The sequence below is a fragment of the Dreissena polymorpha genome, chromosome 14 (genome assembly GCF_020536995.1).
Source record: "Dreissena polymorpha isolate Duluth1 chromosome 14, UMN_Dpol_1.0, whole genome shotgun sequence".
NCBI classification, from domain to species: domain Eukaryota; kingdom Metazoa; phylum Mollusca; class Bivalvia; order Myida; family Dreissenidae; genus Dreissena; species Dreissena polymorpha.
The window spans coordinates 58,895,087-58,922,181 of record NC_068368.1 but is presented as its reverse complement, the minus strand read 5'-3'; the positions used below and the strand labels follow the sequence as shown (position 1 = coordinate 58,922,181).

Here is a 27,095-nt window from a genome sequence, read left to right as displayed (position 1 = left end):
TCATTTTTACATAAAAGTTTACACCAAATGCTTAACGTTTTAAAGTAGATACATGAAGATATTTTTTTACCATTTCGAGTATGCCCTTATTCCATTAGTTACCATGTTTTGCTTGCCGATATACTTTGAAAACTTTGAATTATATTTATTATTCCATATGAGCAACAGGAAAATGCACATTCAAAACATTTGAAATAAATATTAGCAAATACATAATGAGCCCCGCTCTGTGAAAATGAGTTTAAATGCATGTGCGTACAGATTCGTCCCAGATTAGTCTGTGGAGTCCGCACAGTCTAATCAGGGACGACACTTTCCGCTTTTATGACATTTTTCGTTTAACGAAAGTCTCTTCTAAGCAAAAATCGAGTTTATGTGGAAAGTGTCGTCCCTAATTACCGGGGTAGCCTGTGCGGACAGCACAAGCTATTCTAGGACGACACTTTACGCACATGTACATTAAACCCCTTTTCACAGATCGAGTCTCTAGTATTTTATTAACCGGTGTATCATCATTCCAACGTTCTAATATTGTTTCATTAAATAAATATAAATTGACTGTCGTTTTAAACGTGCGGGGTAAGAACTATACTGCTAAAAATGTTATATTATATTATACATATATCTTATAACATAAAGCAAATTATGCTCTAACTGGAATTTAAATTCTCGTAGCTGTTCTGTTGTTTTATAGTCCTAGGTGCTCGGATTCTTACTCCATATTTTTTTTATTAAACAAATAAATCATATTGTACGGTCATTACACACTTCCGAACAGACGGCACTTCTCTTTTTGTGTTAAAATTTTAGTGGCTGTAAATCTAACCAATTATTTTGTTGACAGATAAATGTTATTGTGTGTGTATAAATAATGAGAAGATGTATAAGCAATGTACATCTAACTTATTCCCGTCGGCGAGTAATATACAAAATTAATTTATGTTCTTATTTAAATAATAAATACAATGATTTACAGTTATTTATACATTTAAACTCTGTTCTTAGATACAAATCGAGTTGTTAAATAACGACAGCATTTGTAACACATTCTAGATTATCGTCACATCAAACTGATAATTGTTGCGGAAATTGATGGATATTATTTAGCATGGGGTCTCTTAACTCGAATACTACTACTACTAATTATTATATCTTGAATGTTTGTAGTAGGCCGATTGGCTTATATTTAAGTTAATATAGTTCAACAATATATCGGGAAAAACACTCAATAGCAAAACGTGCTCGGTTCTTAATACCATTTACAATCTCATAACATATTCGTTAATGTATATTTAATAAAACTGGACCGGTGAACTCTTTGTAATGTACACATTCCCGCGACTTTTTTTGTTAAATATTATAGCGCAGTAATTTACGTTGCTTAAACTCGGGTCGCCCTTAATCTCATTTATGTATTTCGAGGTTTCAATTCACAAATAAAATCAAATTTAGTCACATAGGTGTGCGATAACGTTTCTATATTTTATTTTATTTTAAACGGAATCGTATATAGTATACATATGCGAAATTGCAAAGAAAAAATAACGAAAAATTACACCCGTAACATATTACCGACGGACTTCAACCGGTTTTAAATATTTTCTTTTTGATTAAACTATCGGTACTATGGATAATAATGGATAATAATGCTACTATATTTAATAAAATATCACATTTACAAGTGTTGCGCATCTTAGTGACGTGTAAATAATGATTTAAATCCATTTTATTAAAGCCCGTCTGCATTTTCCTTCTTTGTCCATACCGTATGCAATTTCCTTCTTTGTTCATATCGTATGCAGTTTTCAACGTTATCTATATTGTATGCATAATCCGTAAGCGTTTTAGTGACGGCCATTTAATAATTCTTTACCTAAGTGGAAATTTTCTTATAGCGAAACAAGATAATCGTTCATGATAAATATTTTATGAACGCTTTTATTTGTGCATTATATGATTGTGTAAGTATGGACATTGAGCGCAAATTCAATTTGTACGCACAACTCTTGTAGTAGCCTCTAAACCTATAAGTTCGTGCACCTTAAATTTCAATGGCATATCTTTCATGAAAATTCATTAGACAATAACTAAACTTGATTTATACTTTATGATTTATCTTTTGTTTAACAAATAACGAGTGAAATATGTTGGTTGACAGATAATAATAATGGAGTTACGTACAGTCCAACCTGCCCGAGCGACCGCCTGTTAATAGCGACCAACAGTCAATAACGACCACACCGATTTCCTCCCGAACGATTTCACTATATATTGAACCTGCGAATAAAGCCCACCTGTGAACAAAGACCAACGACCACCCTTTTACATTCCGAAATCTCCATTTTGATAGCTTACAACGACCACTGCAATCATAAAAATCAACGATTTCGCAACTTTCAAAAAACAAAATGGCGGCCAGGACGCTGCGTAGTCACGTGATACACATCTTACCAGTGGACTCGTCGGTCGCTATGGAGATATTGGCAAGTGACAGTTTATTGCACTCGATAGCAGTTGTTTGTTTATTTAACATGCATTGCTAATTGGTAGTCGCCTGCTTCTTTTATGCATTTGACAGTTTGTCAAAAGTGTAAAAATTTGCCTTTGTATTTAAGTGACTCGCGATTAATGTACTAATTGCCGAAAATATCAAAGACAAATTTGGGGCTTTCATAAACTCATTAAGGAAATTAACGGTTTCATATCATTTACGATGCCTATTAAAGACAAACATTTTGATAGTCATTCTCTTCTTAAATTTCTCCGTAATAAGACGTTCATAGATAATAGAAAAGTAAATTGTCAGTTCAAGTTAACCATCATGGCTTCCGAGCGTAAGTTCTTGACGTTGGAAGAACGCGTTAAGGTCATTAGTTTGTTAGGTAAAGGACACAGTTGTGGACGAGTGGCTAGTGATCTTGGTGTAGGAAAAACTCAAATTCAGAGCATTTTCAAGCGTAAACATGAGATTATGGACGAATTTAAGGAGAACGTAAACTGTGAAAGTAAACGCCCTAAGCGTGAGTCGGAATTCGCGTCAGTGAATGACTTAGTGCATAAGTGGTTTGTTGACGCAAGTGCAAGGCTCTTGCCTGTGTCTGGACCTATAAATTAAATAAATAATAAAAACATAAGGGAATAGAAATACAACATGTAATAAATATACAAATGTATAACAAAACTGTGTTTTCAATCCCTTATTTCATTATACATGCATAAGTATTCAAACATTTAAACAATAGAGCACATACATAGATAAGGTACCTGTTAAAAAACTACTATCATATTTTGCAAAGATTCGATCGACCCTGCGAATAAAGACCACCTGTGAACAAAGACCACAACGGCCAAATCCCTTGAGTGGTCTTTATTGACAGGTTGGACTGTACCTTTAAACATTCATGTATATGGTAGTCTGCGTCACACAGAATTACCCTATAAGATCGTGCACCGATTTTGATGACGTCATAGCGAGGCCCTGGGATGTGTTTATAATAGCCGATATATGTTTTTGTGAATATGTGTTTATTTGTATTAAATATGTGTTGTTTTAGATGAATTTCGTGAATAAACTGTATTGAAAATAATGGTTTAAACAAAACTGGTCTTCATAAAAACGAAATATGAACTGTGATAACTGTATTCAGAGGTCTAGATAAAGTGTATTTACTAACGGAAAATAGCTAAATAAAATTCTATTCACAATGGGGGCATAAAAGGCTGTCACCCCTTCCAATGACAGTTGTTTTGTGACAAAATCCCAAATTGACGCAGTAAGAACCTTTATCGCAATTGGCCGGACACGATCTTAACGTATGGTCTCGTGTCATCATTTGGGGGTAAAATTTCCCGCATACACAGCATACTTTAATCGTATTGTAATGCAAAGTATAGAGAGCACAATTCAAATTTGAGACGGGCCTCCAAGGGAAACTACTCTTAAATATGAATATCGCGTATCTTGCCAGCGGTCTTCTTGCCAGCATTCACATTGTTTAATACGTTTATGAAATCTGTATTTACTTTTCTTCGTATTAAAAAAAAAAGAGTTAATACGACCATAAAGGTTAAAGTATAGAATTCCTTTTAATCTGAAAACTTACACAACACATGTTCTGGTACTAAAAGATTAATCAATGTTACACAGGGCCCTCAATCCATTTTAGGGGAAGCGGGTCGCTACCCATAGCAGGGGAAATTTTCGCGGTGTCCCTTTTTGGGGGATTTTTTAGTTACTCTCTAATTATTACATTTGTACATGTTTGCACTATATTCATTGCTTATTTCATAATTAAGTATGTTTGAAAAGATAATTTTTTTTTTTTTAAGGGGAATTTTTCTCCCAAAAAGGGGGAAAAAGTATACTTTTCAGGTGGGAGGGGGGATTTGACAGATTGAGGGCTCTGTTACATGACCATTTATAACCACAAACTTTTCTTTCAAGTTATTAATTCAATAAGGACAATTCATTTATTTTATGGCCTTAAATTACAGCCTGTTAAAAGCTGTTTCCCAATGGCAATTTTTTTTTTCAAAAATCTTACCATTTTTTTTCAAACAAATGTCAAACCTTTCCAATAAACTCAATAACATTAGAAGTGTTTTACAGCAGTTATTCTGTAGCATGCCCAGTGACAACATACTTAGTTATTGGTTCACAAATGTAGCAAGATATATACAATTGTAATTTTGATATGCTAACCAATCATTATCCAAGACGACAGAAAATGGATAAAACAAGATTCTCTGTGAAAGCAACGAATATCAATTGAATTAAAGAAAGATATGATATAATAAGTAGGGAGTATAATAAGTATAATAAGACCGCTCTCTAATTGAAGATGTTTTCATCCGATATTCAAATTTGGTCAGAAGTAGTCCAATTATGGGTCATGCCTAAAAAAATAGGTCACTAAGTGCATTTCAAGCATTAAGCATGGTGTCCTCTCTCTTATTGAAGTAGTTTTCATCCGATCTTCACCAAATTTGGTCAGAAGTAGTGTCTAGATGATATCTGCAAAATATGGGTCATGCTGGGTCAAAAACTAGGTCACCAGGTCACTTTGTGCATTTCAAGCATTTAGCATGGTGTCCGCTCTCTAATTGAAGAGGTTTTTATCCGATCGTCACCAAATTTGGTCAGAAGTTGTGTCTAAATGATTTCTAGGTAAAGTTCAAATTTGGGTCATGCCAGGTCAAAAACTAGGTCACGAGATCACTTAGTGCATTGTAGCATTTGGCATGGTGTCCGCTCTCTAATTGTAGTAGTTTTCATCCGATCTTCACCAAATTTGGTCAGAAGTTGTGTCTAGATGATATCTAGGCAAGTTCAAATATGGGTCATGCCGGGCAAAAAAACTAGGTCAAGAGGTCACTTAGTGCATTTCAATCATTTAGCATGGTGTCCGCTCTCTAATTGAAGTAGTTTTCATCCGATCTTCCCCAAATTGGGTCAGAAGTTGTGTCTGAATGATATCTAGGTCAAGTTGTTATATGGGTCATGCAGGGTCAAAAACTAGGTCACTTAGTGCATTTGAAGGATTAAGCATGGTGTCACTCAAATGGTAAAGTTATGTGTTGCTTAATTTTCAAAAATATATTTTGCTACTCAAGTGAAATGGTAAAGTTATCAAGTTGTCCAAACGGGCATATCTTGTGACAGTATGGCGCCCTTGTTCCTTATATGGCTATATATTGCTATAGTAAAAGTAAAATCTTTTTAACACTCTTAAAGCCACATTTATTGTCCGATCTTCATGAAACTTGGTTTCAAGATTTGTTCCAATGAAATATTGGATAAGTTCGATAATGGTTCCAGTTGGTTGAAAAACATGGCCGCCATTGGGCGGGTATTTTTCCATATATGGCTATAGTAAAACCATGTTATCACTCTAGAGGCCACATTTATTGTCCCATCTTCATGAAACTTGGTCAGAGGATTTGTCTCAATAATATCTTAGATGAGTTCGAACATGGTTTTGGTTGGTTGAAAAACATGGCTGCCTGGGGGTCGGGGCATTTTTCCTTATATGGCTATAGTAAAAACTTGTGAACACTCTAAAAGTTACATTTATAGTTCACTCTACATGAAACTTGGTCAGAACATTTGTTTTCATGCTATCTTGGATCAGTTCAAAAATAGTTCCTGTGTGTTGAAGTTTAAGTTTTATTGAAGTATGGGACTTTTGCTAAAATGTAACTTCAGAACTCTGAATTCCAAGGGTGCTTGTCTTTATGGAATTTTACTTTCTTTGAAGATACGATTCCAAATATTTTTGACCACATTAGCTAAAGAAACTTAAGCATAAAGTTTATATAGTATTGACAGACCTGTCACCCCAGTCAAAAATCATCAAAAGCGACATTTAAAGTTATGGTATCCAGAACTATGACCGCATTAATGACAGGCGTTTCTCGATCGATTTTTAGTTTTAAGCTTCATGTGATTTATTTTGAATAATATACGCGTGTATAGATCAAGCAGCTTTTTATCATTTCTAGTATACCATTATGCCCCCGGATCGAAAGATACTGTTTTTGGCCTGTCTGTCTGTCATTGTATGTGTGTGTCCCAAAACTTTAACCAAATCTTGCACCTTCGTTAAAGTTTGGTCATAACGTTTTTGAATATTGAAGATAGCAACTTGATATTTGGCATGCATGTGTATCACATGAAGCTGCACATTTTGAAGGATGAAAGGTCAAGGTCATCCTTCAAGGTCAAAAGTAAGAAAATACAATCCAAGGGAAGTAATAAGCTTTAAAAGGGAGATAGTTTCTAAACCTGCCAAATGATATATTGAAATTTTATTTCAAAGTGGCGCAATAGGGGGCATTGTGTTTCTGACAAACACATCTCTTGTTTTTGTTTTGATGAATTATCGCTTCATTTTATACAGTTATTCTTTTATGTATTACATTCATTTTAATTTAAATTAATTTTCATAGTATATTTTAGTCACAAGTATATTTTAGTCACACAAACAGCCAAGCTATGTAATATGGATCTTTTTTGTTTACACCCAATATTACTGCTAATTGTTGTATTGGCACGCTTATGTTCTGAAATATTAACTATATGATGCTATAATATTAAATCTTATTGTGTAAAAAGAAGGGATGTACATAACACTTGTTCATAATTTAATTTCATCGTTCCTCGAAAAGTTGTTACTCTGTTGCTCTGGTCTCCTTCCTACCATTGAGTAATTATACCCCCACAAACGAAGTTTAGGGGGGTTTATAGGAGTGAGCTTGTCGTTCAGTGGGTCGGTCCGTATTAAGTGTCCGCTCTCTATTTCAAGTAGTTTTCATCTGATCTTCACCAAACTTGGTCAGAAGTTGTATCTACATGATGTCTAGGCCAAGTTGGAACATGGGCCTTGTCGGGTCAAAAACTAGGTCACGGGGTCACTTAGTGCGTTTTAAACATTCAGCATGTTGTTCTCTCTCTAATTCAAGTAGTTTTCTTCTGATCTTCACCAAACTTGATCAGAAGTTGTATCTAGATGATCTTAAGGCCAAGTTGGAACATGGGCCTTGTCGGGTCAAAAACTAGGTCACGGGGTCACTTAGTGCGTTTTAAACATTCAGCATGTTGCCCGCTCTCTAATTCAAGTAGTTTTCATCCGATCTTCACCAAACTTGGTCAGAAGTTGTATCTAGATGATCTTAAGGCAAAGTTCGAACATGGGCCTTTCTGGGTTAAAAACTAGGTCACGGGGTCACTTAGTACGTTTTACACATTAAGCATGGTGTCCGCTCTCTATTTCAAGTAGTTTAAATTCGATCTTCACCACACTTGGTCAGAAGTTGTAACTAGATGATGTGTAGGTCAAGTTCGAACATGGGCCATGCCGGGTCAAAAAATAGGTCACGGAGTCACTTAGTGTGTTTTAAACCTCACCATGTTGTCCGCTCTCTAATTCAAGTAGTTTTCATCCAATCTTCACCAAACTTGGTCAGAAGTTGTATCTAGATGATGTCTAGGTCATGTTTGAATATGGGTCATGCTGGGTCAAAAACTAGGTCACGGGGTATCTTAGTGCATTTTAAACCTCACCATGTTGTACGTTCTCTAATTCAAGTAGTTTTCATCCAATCCTCACCGAACTTGGTCACAAGTTTTATCTAAATGATCTCTAGGACAAGTTTGAACATGGGCCATTCCGGGCCTTAAACTAGGTCACGGGGTCACTTAGTGCGTTTTTTAACATTCAGCATGGTGTCCGCTCTCTAATTCAAGTAGTTTACATCCGATCTTCACCAAACTTGGTCAGAAGTTTTATGGAGATGATCTTAAGGCCAAGTTAGAACATGGGCCTTTCTGGGTCAAAAACTAGGTCAAGGGGTCACTCAGTGCGTTTTAAAGATTGAGCTTGGTGTCCGCTGTTTTTTGTTAAGAGGACATGCAAAATATTATGTGTCAATGCGGCATGTGGGGGTATTTGTCACGTCTGTGACAAAGCTCTAGTTGAATGGTAATAAAATTGAATACGTTTTAATTCCCTTTTATAACTGTTTAATTTGAGTTACAATGCTATGAGGTTAAAATTTATTTACACTTATATGTATCATGAATATTGCTGGACTAAGTGTTTGGTTGAGCGCTCTAAAACCGGTGTAAACCTCCAAGTGCTTAGCTTGACCCCCAGCTTTATTCTACTGTGTGTGTATGTTGTATCGTATTGTTTCGTACTGTTTTGGCAATTGGTTACTTGCCATAAATAAAGGACCACGAATGTGTGTAAAATAGGACTACAATACTGCTGGAGCAACTGGAGTTTCACTTCTTTATATTGAAAGAGGACTTTGTTGTTACGTATAGTGCCATACTGTTTTTGGCACTTGGTTATTTGCCATAAATAAAGGACCACGAACGTGTGTATAATAGGAATGCAATACTGCTGGAGCAACTGGAGTTTCACTTCTTTATATTGAAAGAGGACAGATTGATCTTTAAAATGATACTGGTCTTGCCAAATTTGATACAAAGGAAATACAAGAAAAAATGCTTTGAAAGTTGGTAGTTTTATTGGATCCTATGAGTAATTGAATAGTGTAATACAACCTTGAATTAACTTGAACCAATCATTGCATGCTCTGGTCACGTCTTAAGCAGTTAAATTATTAAATACATACATAATTGTGCAGGAGTCGTGTGTAAGATTTTAACAATTATATTGTGGTTTAGGATGAATGGAGATTATCAATAGCTTGGAATGACTTGAAACTTTCGACGTGTGTATGGCGATGTCTTATACAACGAATAGGCTTTGCATGAAATAATCCTTGAATTATTATCAGCTGTTAATGTTGTTTCTTTTTTTCAGTTGATGGTTATCTATCATTGACGAATTTTCAATGGACAGCGAGACACAGGTTCTTGTGTGTGAACAGTGCTCAGCTGCGTTCTTGAGTGAGGACGCTTTCAAATTGCACGCATGTATGAAGAGAGTTGTCACAAGTTCATCTGAAAACAGCTGTGAATCATCTTTTGAGAAAAGAGTGCATTATGAATCGGGATATTTTGATAATGATAGTGACGATGATATGCCTGATAAACTATATATTAATGAAAGTGGACTTAGTAGAAGTAGCCTAGATGTGGCTCTATCAGTACGAAGTGGAAGTAGCCTAGATGTGGCTTCGTTAGGATCAGAGTTACAGTCACCAGAACAGTATTATATTACAACCGACGAAGATCCGAAACGGAAAACTGAAATTTCCATATCCAGAGAAAAATTGGTTCCCCTTTCAAAGCGCCTTTCTTCTACAAGTTCTGAATCTGCAATTATTAAACAAGAAATAATTAGTGAAGAACTTGAACTACCTATATTGGAAAAAACAGCTGTTACTAATAAGCCAGTGAAGACGGTAATAAAGATAAATGTTAAAAGTGCTGGTAATAAGCTTGGTGTAGCAAACATTTTAATGAACCCGTCGGTAAAAAGGTACATTACTGAACATGCAAAAACGATTCAGAAAGGTAACACTGACCAGAGGCCGATTTGTATAAGCATTCAGACATCAAGTGCAATTGCTAATCACTTGCAGAAGACAAAAGCTAAAATTGTACGATTATATAAAAGACAGGCTGTGACCGAAAATATTAACCAGTCTATTTCTCGAAATTGCATCGTGCAAGAACGAAATGCTGTTTCAAATAACCAGTATGTAACAAGATATGAACCGACATCAGCTGCACCTTCTTATCATGTGCAGAAGTCAAAAGCTAAAGATTTTCAGTTAAATAAAAAACAGGCTTTGGCGAAAATGATGACTCAGCCTATTTCTCGACATAACATCGTTAAAAAACGACATGGTGTTTCAAATGACCAGTCTGTATCACGATATGAACCTAGATATGAAACTGAAAAGAGTGACAGTATATTACTTGATAACGTTTCCAATCGTTCAGAGTCTGCGCCTCGGATACTTCGCAAAACTGATATTGAGGATATTCATAATGCTGTTGATGCTTCTAATGATCTTGGTAATAGGGAAACTGGCATTGATGTAAAGCCCTACTTGTGTAAAACCTGCTCGATGGTCATAGACTCGGAGGGGGAGATAGAGGCTCACCGCACATCCTGTAAGGGAGACAACTGTGTTGAGGTGAAAGTTGAAGGTTTCCGGTGTCCCTCGTGCTCTGAGAGGTTCTTGGATGAAGCCACATTTGATGAACACTTAGAGATCTGCTCTGCTGAGGTGTATAACACCAGCAGGATGGCTGGTGCGTACAGTTCACACTGCTTGCTTGGAATATATAAAATTTTATGCAAGCTATCATGCAACGGGGACAAGAGTATTTCTGTCGTGAGATAATTCTAACAGATTTTTCAAATACTTTGATTCGGAAATATATACATTGACAATTTCCATTTAATGCTTAAAATTGTAGAAAGGAGTGGTTTGTATTGCGTGTTGGAAAATTAATCACATTCGGGCATTCAGAGTCGAACATAAACTGACTAAATAAATGCTGGTAGCGTAACTGTGTGTTTTATTAAAAATGTCTGGCCGTAGTATGTTTGTTGTGTCCGATTTATTTGTAAAATTGAGTAAAGAATGGACGTTTGAAAACTTACAAAGCAGAAATGAATGTGTAAACATTTAACAAACCCGAAAAAATAAACGCTGGGTTATTCTGCAATGTTAAGTCAAGTAAGCACTAAATGATTGAAACATGTATAATCAGATAATTATTTACATTTTACATCGTTTCGTTTATTTCAGACATTCCCACAGAGTTTCTGAACATTGCAAACAACAACCTACCTTACTGCGTTGGTGTCCCTCCTTGCAACAAGACTATGCACGTTTGCGGAATGTGCGGGAAAGAATTCAATCAAAGATGGTTCCTAGGTCGTCATATGAAGGTACATTCGAAGGAAAATGACTTAGCATGTACAATATGTGGACAGGGATTTATATATAAATCTCACTTGAAGAACCATATGAGAAGCCATGGTTACACGTGTGAAGTGTGCGACGCGACTTTCATGTACCCAAACGATCTTAGCAAGCACAAAAAAACTCATTAATCCGATGATGTGGTGAAAAATTTCAAATGTCGTTACTGCAATCGGGGCTTTAAGGAAAATTACCATCGAGAGCGTCACGAGGCTTCCCACGCTCTTCAGCGAACCGTCGAGTGTCAAAACTGCGACCTTACGTTCTCGCGTCGAGATAATCTGCATCTAAATATGAAGAGAATTCATTCGGGTTACGCCAGGGCAAAAGGTGTCAAGCGGAAATGTCGGCGACAACCGTGGAGTTGTCTGTTGTGCTGTCAGAAATTCCTTTGGAAGAAATATTTTATTACACATGGAAATGCTGCACCAGGAGTGGAAACGCCCGAATTTCAACAGGCGCGCCTTGGCGTGAGGGATAAATGCGACGAAAGTGATAATGGCAATGGTGGTTGATTATGACGACGTTGGTGACATAGGGAAAAAGGATTACAATAGCGAAAGTGACTATGATGATGTGGAGTTAGATACAGAGGATGATGACAAAGCAATCAAAAATGTTCAGCAATATGTAAAGCTCCCATGCTCAAAGTGTGATCGGGTGTATCGGTCTGAGGGGAATTTACAACGGCACATGCGCCTTATGCATGATCAAGATTAGAATGTTATGAATGAAAGCACGAAGTTTAAAATAAAATGCACTTCATTACTTTTATTTTACAGTAATTTAAGAACTTAAACTAAATGATGCAGGAAATAAAAATATGTATTTTTTATAGGATCAACTTGCATTAAAGCAATGATATTAATGTTCCCGAGCAATTATTCCATTTCTCCATAATTAATGTCTATAGACATTGTAATAAAACGTTAGATATGTGTTCAGGGTCTTTATTACCATTCACTTAAATATTTATCGCTGTTACTTTGATTTAGCTGGAATATGCCCCCCTCCCCTCCACACACACATTTACTTAGTCTTGTTAAGGTTTCTGGTGACGAGTTGAAATCGAGGATTGAAGTTAGCTTTCCACAAGCTTATAATTATGCAACTAATACAGCCTAAACAGGTATTCAATTGAAACGTCACACATGTCTTTGGGATCGTCACGCAAAATAATGGAAAAAAGGCCTATAACTCTGACTTGCAATTTATCAGAATTATGCTCTTTTTGTAGAGTGAATTCATGTTAACGAATATGTGCAAGTATTCCTTATCTGTATTCTACAACGAATATTGAAATAAGACTCATAATGTAATCAAGGTCATTACTAACAGTCTGTGAACAACACCTGTACATGTGGCCAGCTTCTTAGTATGATGTTGACCCTTTTGGGGCATAACAGTAATGGTTTGCTTCAAGTTGAATTCAGGCTAAAGCATGCATACAACAATTACTTATCTTTGTGATTGCCGGTACTTAGCGCCACTGTAATGGGCACCTTTCCAAATATAATGTATCATTTTCTTAATCAGCATCATTTCACTGAACTACATGCACATTTTTAGGAAAGCTTTCATGCTTTAAAAAAATATACAGATTTTTTTTCAAAACCACCCCCACGCTCGGCTTTTGTCCAGTTCATTTGCACCCACGGGGTATATGAAAGTTCCATAATTCATACAGATTTCCAAATATGGGCATGCAGTTGGTGTGTACAGGTGCAGTAAAGGTGTTTGAAGTTTAAACAAGATGAAATAAGTATTCTTTGACAGACATTTATTTTTTTATAACTTGTTATCTACGGAAGAGCGCCATGAAATGTAAGTGGTTAGTAGAAATTTGGTTGGTTCCAAACAAAGTGTCATAAAATTCAAAATAGTATCATTTAAGTAATATTTTGAACTTAGTTTTTATAGATACACTATATGCCGCAAGAAATTCCAAGAAATAGACATATTTACCGTTTACTTTTTGAAATACAAATGCAACATGCATAAGAAATAAAACGCGTCGCAAAAAGTATGCGTTGTCGGCATGATTCGAACCTGCGCGGGAAGATCCAAAAAAATTCTAGTCTATCGCTGTAGCCTCGACAGCTTCACATTAGTACTGCTTAAACAAGATATCCATAAGTAAACAGGTAAAAGGCTCTTCGATCTTAAGATGTTCAATTTAAATTTCGCACTTGTGTTTGGGATCATCATCGATTGGTAAGACAAACAAAAAGGTGGCAAATAACAACGCTTAAAAACTGTATTACACATGCTAATTTTAGATAAAAGTAATATTGGTGCTGATATTATATTGAAAACAAAATAAATTTAATCAGAAATTGTTGCTGATGCCATGAGAACCGTTCCTGGTATTCTCTTCCATTTACACACATTTTTAATGATTTCTGGTTTGTTTGTTTGTCAATATCATGTTTATAGGATTTTTTGTGATCAAAGTATTTTTTTATTGATTATGTGGGTAATTACGAAACTTTAAATTATGTAAGCATCTATATAATGTCATGTTACAAGCCCTTGTGGCATTGTCCGTTAACTCGTTGCCTTAAGCAACCAAATTATCTTCATTTTCAACTTATAAACCATCGCGTCAAAATGCATGATCGAGGGTGACATTGTTCTTAAGATATGACGGCTTACGGACCGTATCGAATTTGCACTCGATATTCTTTTAAAAGTGATATACACATTGCTTTTCTAAGAATTAAGAAAAAACATAGTTTCATACATGACTTAACCGAATACTATAGTTCACAATCATCACAGACAACGCTCTGGAAGTATTATCTAAACCATTAATTAATATGTTCCTTTTCCACAAGTGACCAATCCCTTATCCGAAAAAGTGTTCCGCAATAAAGCTCAGTGAACGATCTTATGTGGGTGATTACTAAGTACGTAGAGATTATCCACTAAGTATGTTAATCGATATGATCTTAGACATACACTATTACAAAGGTAGCTGAAATGATGCAGGGGCTCACAAAAATGCAATATCAATTAAGTCATTTTATATAAGCATCTAGATTTGAATATTTTGAGAATTGTTCACAATTGCATCCAAACATATTAGATCACCGCCGATAAAGAACGCTACATCAGGGTTCCGGTACACAGGGATACGATACATAAAATGTTGATGGATTGGTTCAATTTATGTAGGCGAACAAAAGATATTTGAGCTTGTTTGGGCTGGAGTGGCAAGTGTCAGACACAGGGTTACATAAGAGTTTGATGGTTTGATTCAATTTAAGTAGCCGGAAGCTAGATCTTTGAGCTTGAGCAGGCCGGAGTTGCAAGTCCCAGACACAACGTTACTTTCCAGCTTAAAGTAGGACGGGAACCATACCAGAGTCGACACACTCTTAAACAGCCCGATATGACTTAGTCCGTCTTGACGAGCAGAAAGAAAACAGTATTGACTATCTCCCTTGTTTACAATATTGTCATAAAAGTGCAAGAAATATATTTAATTACTTTTTTATTTGTAACGTAACGTAAGTACATTCAAGTCATCAAAAGCGGAAATCCCTCAATAGCGTAGTAAATTAATTGTTTAGCGGTATTTTTTTGACCGTTTTTTATTCATTTGATATGATTTTTTTTTTTGGGGGGGGGGGGGGGGGTGGGGGGGGGGTCTGACATGATTGCCATCTTATGTCAAGATGTTATCCGAACTTTATAAACAAATAGATACACCAATGTTCATGCCCTTGTTGCTATAATCCAACTCCCTGCTACTGACCCTCTAGGTAGCTGTGAGTTGCAATTCCTAATTTTTTACATGATAACTCACGGCCTGGATTTTAACCGGAAATATGAGCCACCAACTATTTTCTGGCATACATAACCTCAAAAAGATAATAAATATATGCCAGGTTTTTCCACTTTTTGTGAAAGATAGCCCATGGCTTTGGAATTGGGAATTTTATAGGCATTTTCATGAAATTGGGAAAATAAATTCATTAGCCTTTTTTTCCACATGAAAAGTCCACTGAATTCTTTCATTCAAATCATTCAAATTAAAAGAACAATCATATAATACTTTGTTAGATGTAATTGAATTGAAATTGAGATAAAATACACATTATACTTCTTTCTAAAAAAAAAAAAAAATATTTTTTTTTTTTTTTTTTTTGGAAAATGGGAAATTTTTGCCACATTTTGGGAAAAAGTATACTTTTTGGGATTGGGAACATAGCCGAATTTCGGCTATAAAATTGGGCCAAAAAAAACCTGTATACTGAATTCTCAATTCAAAACACATTTTATGATATGGTGTTCTCACAAACTAATGATTTCAATGAATGTTTCAAGCACATTAACTATTTTAGTTGTTCTTGAATGCTTCGAGCTTTTATGAGTATCTCTTATTTTATAGTATAGGCCCTCCTCATTGTATCGTGACTTAAACGAAAAAACCCTTAAGAAGTGCTGGAGTTTTTTTAATTTTATTTAAGAATTGGCAATGTATTAACTGTTTATTAATCAAAAGTACAAAATGTTCATGATTTCCTCTTATAATTGGAAAGTAGGTCATGTTTACAGTACTTCAGGGTGATGCTATGATTTTTAAATTAGGTAACACATAATTGTATTACTTTGTTTATGATTTATAAGTAGGTTTATCAAATGTTTAATAGGCTGCTTATTTGTGAAAATCATGTAAAAATATTTTTTTCTTGGGCACTTGAATTACATGTACGAAATCGGAGTCCGCGGGACGCATGATTTTTTCTGATCAGTGTATTTTTGCAGTGTTTGCAAAAAGCAGTTCTTAAGATCAAAGTGAAAATGAATTAGCCAAAACTTTTGAAAAAAAAGCTGATTTACAATTATCTGTGAATAAAATGTATTGCTTTACCCAACTTAAGCCCTCCTTAAGACGAAGCGTCATTCTATTGGACAATCAATATTGACCAATGAGAGCGCACGCTTTATGAATGACAGCACTTGTAGGCATGCAATACCTGTAGTTATACATGTATCATGCAGATTGAAGAGTTTCATTTTCCGTTGAGAATCTCTTTATAGAACACATTTGCATAGTCACAAACCTTAGCAACCAATTAGAATGGCCGATATTAAGAGATGTACATGATACAGATTACTACAGTGAACAAAGTCTAGCCAGCATTTTGTCAAAATATGACTGATTAAAATTGATTTTTTGTCCAACAATATTCATTTAGCTAAAGTTTGACATATACAAAATAAGTTTATTTTTATATTTTCACTTAAAATATTTGTATGTATTCATTAAACCTTTCCCAATCAGAAGCAAAATTAAAATGACTTTTGCAACCAGCATAAAACCAGAACAGCCTGTAAGTTACTCGCAGTCTTTGCAGGTTTTATGCTGTTTGCTGCTCAGTATTTATGAGTTGGAAATTAAGCCTTTAAAACTTACAGGTAGTAAGACAAGTCTTTAATTAAATTTAACTTTCTAAGTGACTACAAATGCGCCAAAATATGTATCTAAGTAGTAAAGGGTTAAGAGGGATGATATTACCGATACGCATGATACAAACCTGCAGCTCAAAGTTGTTCCTGATAAGGGCTTTTTTCATGTCAAAACAAGCAAATTCGTTGAATTGATATCCCCCGCCAAATAAAGTTTGATTATGGATTGGTGCAAACCCCTCGATATATGGTTATATCCTAAAAAAATATTTAATTGTTTTTTATGCATTGCAATTGTTCTCATACATGTATATATCTATAATACACCAATGCAGTTTCATATTGATAATTGAAATCTTTTAGCGTATCTGAGATATTGTCCATAAAAGTTACACACTACAAAGACAACAAATGACAAATACTTTAATTTAAGAAAGTGTAGGGTTATGGTTCTTGTGCACAGCACTTCTCGTAATTGATATCAATATACCCATGAAGTTTAATCTTGGAGTTTTGTATTGTATCTGAGTCTACAGTGCTCCAGCTAGGATTTGAAAAGGGCAGGTAGGCTTTTTTGTCAAAAGGGCACTTTTGACGCGCAGTATTATGTGAAAAGGGGACTTTCGAGCGCGTGGGTGTTTCTGGAATGCTTCCTATTGCATGTTAATTTATATCATATAAATTATAAAATATGTTATAAATAATTGTATTATTCCCATTATTATTAATCAATTCAAATATAATGTCTACAATGAGGATTAAACTAATTACAATGTAATAAGAGATTTATAAATTATCATATTTTTTTTTGAGGGGGGGGTGCAGGGCGGAGGTACGGGCGGGCAGGGCGCGGCGCCCTTTGATTTAGGCCTAGCTGGAGCACTATGAGATATAGCCCTAAAAAGTAGAATAACTCTTATTTAAAAAAGTGTAGGGTTATGGCTCATGTGCATGCCACTTCTCCGCAATGATATCTAAACACCCATGAGCTTTCATGTAGATATCTTATATAGGTTCTGAGATATAGCCATGACAAATTTTGTGACTGACAGAATGATGGACAGATGTCTGATGGACAGACGGACAACACCAATTCTATATCTCTGCGCCTTTGGCAGGGGATACAATTATTTTCACTGGTATGTCTATAAAATCAAGTTCAATCAACCTAATTCATCGTAACAAACACAATACCTGTAACCATCAACACCAATTTGTGTGTGATTTGTAACATGGGTGCAAACAGAATGTGTCAAGTTGTTGCCCAACGACAACATACTTAGTTATTGGTTAACAAATGTAGCGGGATATATACGGTACCATTGCTATTTTGAAATGCTCACCTATCATTATTCAAGATGACAGACAATGGAGAAAACAAAATTTCCTGTAAAAATAACAAATGACAATTTAATTAACAACATATATCATATAGTCAGTAGGGATTTATGAAATAAATGTGTAAATTAACGAGAGGGAATATCTTTTAGATACCAACAATAACTATTTATTTAAAAAGTTACACAGTGAAGATATGTCAAGGAAACCAGTGTTGTTAAATTTGAGTTCAGTCTCAGGCAAAGCGGAAACAATTTTCAAGATTATAGTTCAAAAATGGAAAAAGACAAAACTGATATTATTTAAATGTTAGTGGATAATTGTATCAGATTCATATGCATATTTTGTTTGATTATGCTTGTCGCGATGTAAAAATAACTGAAATATGATAGATTTGAAAATGTGGTATTGCAGGACAAAAGTCAACAAATTAAATATATGACTTAATCTTAAAATTAGTTTAATACATCAATAACAAGAACTGTTAAGTGTGTTTATTATTAATATGCCCCCCTTCGAAGAAGAGGGGGTATATTGCTTTGCTCATGTCGGTCGGTCTTCGGTCCGTCCACCAGGTGGTTGTCAGACGATAACTCAAGAACGCTTGGGCCTAGGATCATGAAACTTCATAGGTACATTGATCATGACTCGCAGATGACCTCTATTGATTTTGAGGTCACTAGGTCAAAGGTCAAGGTCATGGTGACCCGAAATAGTAAAATGGTTTTTGAATGATAACTCAAGAATGCATACGCCTAGGATCATGAAACTTCATGGGTAGATTGATCATGATTGCAGATGACCCCTATTGATTTTGAGGTCACTAAGTCAAAGGTCAAGGTCACGGTGACCCGAAATAGTAAAATGGTTTTTGGATGATAACTCAAGAACACATATGCCTAGGATCATGAAACTTCAAAGGTAGATTGATCATGACTCGCAGATGACCCCTATTGATTTTGTGGTCACCAGGTCAAAGGTCAAGGTCACGGTGACATGAAATAGTAAAATGATTTTCGGATGATAACTCAAGAACGCTTTTGCCTAGGATCATGACACTTCATAGGTACATTGATCGTGACTCGCAGATGACCCCTATTGATTTTCAGGTCACTAGGTCAAAGGTCAAGGTCACAGTGACAAAAAATGTATTCACACAATGGCTGCCACTACAACGGACAGCCCATATGGGGGGCATGCATGTTTTACAAACAGCCCTTGTTTGTTTATGTTTCACCCAATCATGTATAATAAAGAAGTAATGTACTGTATTAAATTGATAACATTGAATAAGTTTACATTTTCATTGTCTTTACAATAATCTTTAGATTAAATGCAAGATTAATATGCCTGTCAAATACTATTAAATGCAGTTCAACATGCTATTTGGAATACTGTTATTCATAATAAAAGTAACAAAGTTTAATTTGTTTCAAATTCATGGTTTACCCCTCTTTTCCCTAATCCAAAAGGCACAGGCTGTAAAATATAAAGCAAAAAAGTAATCACTGAAATTAAAATTCAATGGAATTACTTTTTTTTAATGAAACAGTTACATTTACATGTGTCTAAGACAATTTTTCATCAAAAGTATGTTTATTTGGGTAAAAATTATTAATCTTTATTCTTATCAAATAATGCTGCCTATTTTTGACAGTGTTGCATTTAAAACACTGTGATGGAGTTTTCTTTTAGGCCACTATCAACTGTCAAAGTTTTATAGCCTCTGCTAGGTTTTTTTTCAATTACTTTAATATATAAAGCTTTATTATAAGTTAAGGAAGACAGAAATATGTGTTTATGAATTTAAAAAAAATCTTTGCTTTAACATGACAATGTTTTCTGTTCAATCATAATTAAATTTATATAATTACACAAAAGTACAAAATTAATTTTGCCACTTAAACAGTTATTTATAAGAAATTGACCCTTCCAACATTTGATTTGAGGTTATATTACACTAAATTAAAAATAATGCCTATGGCTATTTCTAAAGAGTTCCTTTTCTCTTTAGGTCTAAAAGCGCTTATGCAATCACACCCATGCCTTTTGTGATAATTCCCTGCATCTCACGGGGCTTTTATTGAAATTTAACTTCCGAAACTTTGTTTTCCGAGGGTGCTTGCCTTTTGCAAATGTTATTTTCTTTGAAGTAAGGAGACCATATATTTTTTACTGCATTCATTGAAAGAGGACGTATTTACCTTTAAAATGATACTTGTCTTGTAACATTTGATATATAGGATATTCAAGAAAAATACATTGAAAGTTGGTAGTTTCATAAAGGGATCCTATGGGTAATGGAATAGAGAAAAACAACATTGAATAAGCTTTAACCAATCATTGCATGCTGAGATCATGTCTTTAGCAGTTAAATTATTTGATACATAATTGAGCGGGAGTTGTTTGTATGATTTAAACAATCACATGATGATAAATAAGCATGAATGGAAATTAATCCATATCGATAGCTTGGAATGACTTCAAACTTTCAATGTGTGTATGGCAATCTCTTATCCAGCTATTAGGCCCTGCATGAAATAATCCTTGAATAATTATCAGCTTTTAACCCATTTATGTCTAGCGTCTAGAAAAAAGGCCTTGACAAACAGCCTAGTCCCAGATGAGACGCCGCATGATGCTGCTTCTCATTAGGGTCTGCGCTGTTTGCTTAAAAGAATTTCTGTAAGAAATATTCTAAATAAAGAAATAAATATAATAGACATCTGTAATTTGGAAATAAATTGATCCAAATAAGAAGGATAGGAGAGTCATAATGTTAATGTTGTTTTTTTTTTTTCAGTTGATGACTATCAATCATGGATGAATGTTCAATGGACAGCGAGGTACAGGTTCTAGTGTGTGAACAGTGCTCAGCTGCTTTCTTGAGTGAGGAGGGTTTCAAGTTGCACGCATGTATAAAAAGAATTGTCACAAGTTCATCCGAAAAAAGCCGTGAATCATCTTTTGAAAAAAGAGTTCATTATGAATCTGGATATTTCGATAATGATAGTGACGATGATATGTCTGATAGACTAGTTATTAATGAAAGTGAACCTAGTGGAAGTAGCCTAGATGTTGCTCCATCCGGACCTAGTGGAAGTAGCCTAGATGTGGCTTTATCAGAACCTAGTGGAAGTAGCCTAGATGTGGCTCCATTCGGACCTAGTGGAAGTAGCCTAGTGGTTGCTCCATCCGGACCTAGTGGAAGTAGCCTAGATGTGGCTTTATCAGAACCTAGTGGAAGTAGCCTAGATGTGGCTCCATCAGGACCTAGTGGAAGTAGCCTGGAGGTTGCTCCATCCGAACCTAGTGGAAGTAGTCTAGATGTGGCTTTATCAGAACCTAGTGAAAGTAGCCTAGATGTGGCTCCATCAGGACCTAGTGGAAGTAGCCTAGATGTTGCTCCGTCAGGATCAGAATTAAAGTCACTGGAACAGAAATTTCAAAAAGCTGATGTCGGTAAAATGCATTTATCAAACCCAGGTCAAGCAAACTGTATCGCTGAAATATCGAAAAGATGTATACAGAAACACATTGTGCTGAACTCTTCAGACTTGGAAAACAATCCAGTAAGCTCTCAGAAAATGTTGACTTGTATTAAGCCAATAACTGGCTTCCCAAAGGTGTTTATATTTCCTCTTAGACCAAACGTACCTGTACATAACATTCAATCGTTAACTTCAAATAGGTCTGTGGGACCCATGCCACAGGTCTTAAGACTTAATAATCAGAGACCTGTCAATCCTGTAAGCGGCACAGTAAGTCAAAATAATTCGTCGAAATTACCCACAAGGATTGTGAAGTTTGATTTGACTAGGCCAGCTTGTAATACAATCAATAATGTAACGCATAATTTTTTAAATGGGCAACCTCAGCTCACGTCACATACTTGTAGAATAAACAATGGACGTATCGCGAAGATTGTACCAATCGTGAAGATTGTACCAAAGGGTATGTTAAAGTCAGTGAACCGCTTAATATCTTTTCAACGAAACAATTCCTCTGCTTTGAATGAATCAGTTGTGGTTCCCCAAATGTCAAGTGATGTTCAATCAAGATTTCCTGAAAATACCGAAGCCAGCAATGGTGAACAGGTAAATGAAAAGTTGACATCAAAGGAGACAGATATTTCTCATCATGTTAAACATGTCGCCAATACAAAATTGAATAAGTCTGAAACTAAAATGCAAGATGACGACTTTCTTAAACAGCTTATAATTGACGAATACCCGGTTTCAGAAAGTAATCCTGAAGTGTCTTTTTCCTACGATCCGAATCAAACACATCAAGAGTCTAACAGTAAGGAAAGGCGTGTTAATAATAACATGAAAGGCATATTATCCCCTAAACACATGGCAACCGAAGAAGATCCAAATCAGAAAACTGACATGTCCATATCCAGAGAAAACTTGGTTCCCCTTTCAAAGCGCCTTACTTGTACAAATTCTGAATCTGCAATTCTTAAACAAGAAATAATAAGCAAAGAAATTGAAGTACCTATATTGGAAAAACAAACTGTTACTAATAAGCCAGTGAAGAATGTAATACAGATAATCGTTAAAAGTGTTGGTAATAACAGTGGTGTAGTACACCTTTTAAAGGACCCGTCAATAAAAAGGTACATAACTGAACATGTCAAAACGATTCAGAAAGGTAAAACTGACCAGAAGCCGATTTGTATAAGCATTCAGACATCAGGTGCAATTGCTAATCGTTTGCAGAAGTCAAAAGCTAAAAGTGTGCGATTATTTAAAAGACAGCCTGTGTCCGAAAATATTAACCAGTCTATTTCTCAAAATGACATCGTGCAAGAACGAAATGCTGTTTCAAATAACCAATCAGTAACAAGATATGAACCGACATCAGCTGCACCTTCTAATCATGTGCAGAAGTCAAAAGCGAAAGTTGTTCAGTTACATAAAAAACAGGTTGTGGCGAAAATTATGAATCAGCCTATTTATCGAAATAACAGGGTTAAAAAACGACATGCTGTGTTAAATGAACAGCCTGTATCACGATATGAAGCTAGATTTGAAACCGAGAAGGCTGACAGTCGATTAATTGATAATGTATCCAGTCGTTTAGAGTCTGTGCCGCGGATACTTCGCAATACTGATATTGAGGATATTCATACTGCTGTTGATGCTTCTTATGATCGTGGTAATAGGGAAACTGGCATTGATGTCAAGCCCTATGTGTGTACAACCTGCTCGATGGTCATGGATTCCGAATGGGAGCTAGAGGCTCACCGCACGTCCTGTAAGGGGGACAAATGTGTTGAGGTGAAGTTTGAAGTTGAAGGTTTCCAATGTTCTGTGTGCTCTGAGAGGTTCTCCGATGAAGCCACATTTGATGAACACTTAGAGATCTGCTCTGAAGCGGTATATAACACCAGCAGAATGGCTGGTAAGTGCAGTAAAAACTGCTTGTATGGAATATAAATATATATACTATTATGCAAGCTATCATGAAACGGGGACAAGAGTATTTCTGCCGTGAGATAATTCTTACAGATTTGTCAAATATTTTGATTCGGAAATATATACATGGACAATACCATTAAATGCGTGAAATTGTAGAAAAGAAGCGGTTTTATTTGGGAGTTGGAAAATTAAACACATTCGGGCATTCAGAATCAAACTGACTAAATTTATGCTGGAAACGAATCTGTGTATTTTATTAAAATGTCTGACCGTAGTAGGGTGTTTGAGTCCGGTTCATTTGTAAAATTGAGTAATGGCCGAGCACTTGTAAACTTGCATAAAAGAAATAAATGGGTAACCCATGTTACAAACCCTGGTTATTCTGTAAAGTTAAGTAAACATTAAATGATTTAAAAAATAATCAGATAATTCTTAACTTTTTACATCGTTTCGTTTATTTCAGACATTCCAACAGAGTTTCTGAACATTGCAAACAACAACCTACCATACTGCGTAGGTGACCCTTCTGGCAACAAGACTATGTACGCTTGCGGAATGTGCGGGAAAGAATTCCATGAAAGATGGTTCCTCAGTCGCCACATGAAGGTACATTCGCAGGAAAAGGACTTTATATGTACTATATGTGGACAGGCATTTACATATAAACATAACTTAAAGAACCATATGGGATTCCATGGTGACCATCGACCTTACAAGTGTGAAGTGTGCGACGCGACTTTCAAGTACCCAAACAATCTTAGCAAGCACAAAAAAATCCACAAACCCGATGATGTGGTGAAGAAATTCAAATGTCGTTACTGCAATCGGGGCTTTAAGGAAAATTACCATCGAGAGCGTCACGAGGCTTCCCACGCTCCCCAGCGAACCATCGAGTGTCAACACTGCGACCTAACGTTCTCGCGTCGAGATAATCTGCAGCAGCATATGAAGAGAATTCATTCATTAGACGCCAGGGCAAAAGTTGTCAAGCGGAAATGTCGGCGACAACCGTGGAGTTGTCTGTTGTGCGGTCAGAAATTCCTTTGGAGGAAATATTTTATTACCCACATGGAAATGCTGCACCCAGGAGTGGAAACGCCCGAATTTCAACAGGCGCGCCTTGGCGTTAGGGATAAATGCGACGGAAGTGATAATGACAATGGTGGTGATGTTGATGATGACGACGTTGGTGACATAGGGAAAGAGGATTATAATAGCGAAAGTGATGATGATAATGTGGAGTTAGATTCAGAGGATGATGACAAGGCAATAAAAAATGTTCAGCAATGTGTAAAGCTCACATGCTCAAAGTGTGATCGGGTGTTTCGGTCTGAGGGGAATTTACAACGGCACATGCGCTTTATGCATGATCAAAATTAGAATGTTATGAATAGAGGCTCATAGTTTTAAAATATTCACATAATTATTGTTATTTTTTACAGTAATTTTAGCACATAAACTAAATGATGCAGGAAATAAATATTTAATTTATATAGGATAAACTTGCATAAACGCAATTATTTACAGCCTTTATTCTATTGCTTTGGCATACTATTATGTTTTTTGATTGTATCATAAATAAATAAGTAACGAATCATTTCAGTACCCGCTCATTTCAAATTTCATTTTTACATGATATCCTGGGGAGATGCTTGTTTGCCACCTGGCCGTAACATGCATAGTCAGTGTCATTAAAAATAAAGCTGCTCGTTTTGTGAGAATTGTTTCATTTAATTGTTTTCCATTATAATTATTATGATGTATATGCCTTATTGCAATTATTTGAACTTGTTTTCATGTCAAGTTGTATTTGTCATTTTTCAACACTACTATTCACACAAAAGTTTTAGCTATAATACTACCATATTTATCAAAATCGCCGCAACTGTAATGCGCTGGTAACTGTAAAAGTGCAATTTCTCGAAACAGCTGTTTCTACTACAGGTGCTAAATTGAAACTATGCACATGCGTTTAGACTCACTGTGTTAGGTCAAGGACGATGTTTAATAACTCGTAGAAACTTCTCACATTTGTTTGAAGTAATATTTTGGGGTCACTGACCAAGTAACATAACTCTGGCCTTAAATTTAGCATAATTATGTCATTTTTTGTGTATATTAAAGTCTGGTTAATTCCTCCTAGCAGTTACTCCATTTGTCCATATTTATTATTGTCTTGCATGGATTGAACGATACATGTATATGTTTCAGGGGCCGGAGGCCTATATCACAAATAAACAGATTCCGAATCACTATAGACATTGAAATAACACGTTACATATGGGTTCAAGGTCTTTATTAACATTCACCGACCAACATCTATCACTTTTACCAGCTTTTAGCAGGGTTATGCCCCCATTTGTACCTATGAAAGTCCTGTTAAGGTTTGCGCTAGCAAGTTGAAATTATTGTTGAAGTTTGCTAGCAAAAAGCTAACTTTTATGTAACTAATACAAATATTCAATTTAAACTTAACACATGTCTTTTGCATTGTCACGCAAGGTAACTTACCAATGCCTTTATGAAATTTAGCAAAATTATTCCTCTTCGTATAGCTATAGTATTCATGTTAAGATGAGTGTGCAACAACTTCATAGATGTATGTCTACAACGGCTATTGAAATAAGACTTTTCAGATGTAATCAGTGTCATTAAAACAGTCAGTGACCAAGACTTTTAACTTTGACCAGCCTTTAAGCATGATTTTGCGACTTATGTACTTAAAAAAATGATTGAGAAATAAATGCTGTTTGATGCTGTTTATCTAATGCCTACGTTGCAATAATCCAACTCCCAAGTGCTACTGGTTGCTGGGAGTTGCAACACGTAAAGGCTTTTGTTCATGTAAACGATCTGAATTTAGCCACTGGAGGCCAGGTGCACTTTTATTGGCTATAAATGCCGAATGAAATGTTTTAAGGCATAACTGGCATAAACAAATACAAACATAAATATTTATCCTTTGCACAAATAAAACAACTTGATATAGTGTAATATATTGAAAGATGAGATGATTAATATCCATGTTTCAAACACAATCAACTGTTCCTCAAAATGTTAACATGAATGCAATTGAAAACGCCCAGATATTTTTCGAAAAAGAAAATGTCAATTTATTTAACCCAAAGGTAAAAGCGCAACATTTTATTGCGTGTAGTGTGCTTACACCGTGTTCCAGTAAACCTAAACAAAACAAAAAAGTCAAAAGAATGTGTTCTAATTCAAATAACACTTATACACTACATGCTTTATTCTGTCCACATAAGACCCGATCAGCAGACACTGATGAAAAAAATAAGTGCAGCGTAACCATTTGCCTCTCCTTTTCTATTATCATCAATTAAAACTTCCTGCTTTTGGTTTGATCAATAGTTCTCCTTGAGTGCTTTTATGGGTACATACGTACAGCTTAGAGTTCTTCCTGATTAAACCAAATTCAATATAAAAAGAATAAGTCTCCAGGTTGTCTATATAATCGAATTCAATCAACCTAAAACA

At 35.5% G+C, this 27,095-nt stretch overlaps 2 protein-coding genes across 4 annotated transcripts; both read left to right on the top strand.

The window, feature by feature from the left end:
• The first annotated feature begins 1,842 nt into the window (after positions 1 to 1,842).
• On the top strand, positions 1,843 to 12,355 carry LOC127859026 (zinc finger protein 761-like). The gene is made up of 3 exons (XM_052396412.1): positions 1,843 to 1,961; positions 9,333 to 10,735; positions 11,239 to 12,355. The coding sequence occupies exons 2-3, from the start codon at positions 9,364 to 9,366 to the stop codon at positions 11,544 to 11,546; spliced, it is 1,680 nt and encodes a 559-aa protein (XP_052252372.1). The 5' UTR covers positions 1,843 to 1,961; positions 9,333 to 9,363; the 3' UTR covers positions 11,547 to 12,355.
• Positions 12,356 to 14,812: 2,457 nt separating this feature from the next.
• LOC127859023 (uncharacterized) lies at positions 14,813 to 25,312 on the top strand. Of its 3 annotated transcripts, none has more exons than XM_052396407.1 (4): positions 14,813 to 14,927; positions 20,975 to 21,444; positions 21,553 to 23,580; positions 24,061 to 25,312. In XM_052396407.1, the coding sequence occupies exons 2-4, from the start codon at positions 20,991 to 20,993 to the stop codon at positions 24,975 to 24,977; spliced, it is 3,399 nt and encodes a 1,132-aa protein (XP_052252367.1). In that variant the 5' UTR covers positions 14,813 to 14,927; positions 20,975 to 20,990; the 3' UTR covers positions 24,978 to 25,312. The 3 variants fall into 3 exon arrangements, with proteins under 3 accessions (XP_052252367.1, XP_052252366.1, XP_052252368.1); XM_052396406.1 differs by having other exon boundaries at positions 14,889 to 14,992; XM_052396408.1 differs by lacking the exon at positions 14,813 to 14,927 and adding an exon at positions 17,873 to 17,972.
• Positions 25,313 to 27,095: the final 1,783 nt, after the last annotated feature.

Coding starts and splice junctions, on each gene's coding strand:
- LOC127859026 (XM_052396412.1), top strand. CDS start 9,364: ATGGACAGCGAGACACAGGTTCTTGTGTGTGAACAGTGCTCAGCTGCG. Junction 10,736..11,238: donor TAACACCAGCAGGATGGCTG/GTGCGTACAGTT, acceptor CGTTTATTTCAG/ACATTCCCACAGAGTTTCTG.
- LOC127859023 (XM_052396407.1), top strand. CDS start 20,991: ATGGATGAATGTTCAATGGACAGCGAGGTACAGGTTCTAGTGTGTGAA. Junction 21,445..21,552: donor AGATGTGGCTCCATCAGGAC/CTAGTGGAAGTA, acceptor CTCCATCAGGAC/CTAGTGGAAGTAGCCTAGAT. Junction 23,581..24,060: donor TAACACCAGCAGAATGGCTG/GTAAGTGCAGTA, acceptor CGTTTATTTCAG/ACATTCCAACAGAGTTTCTG.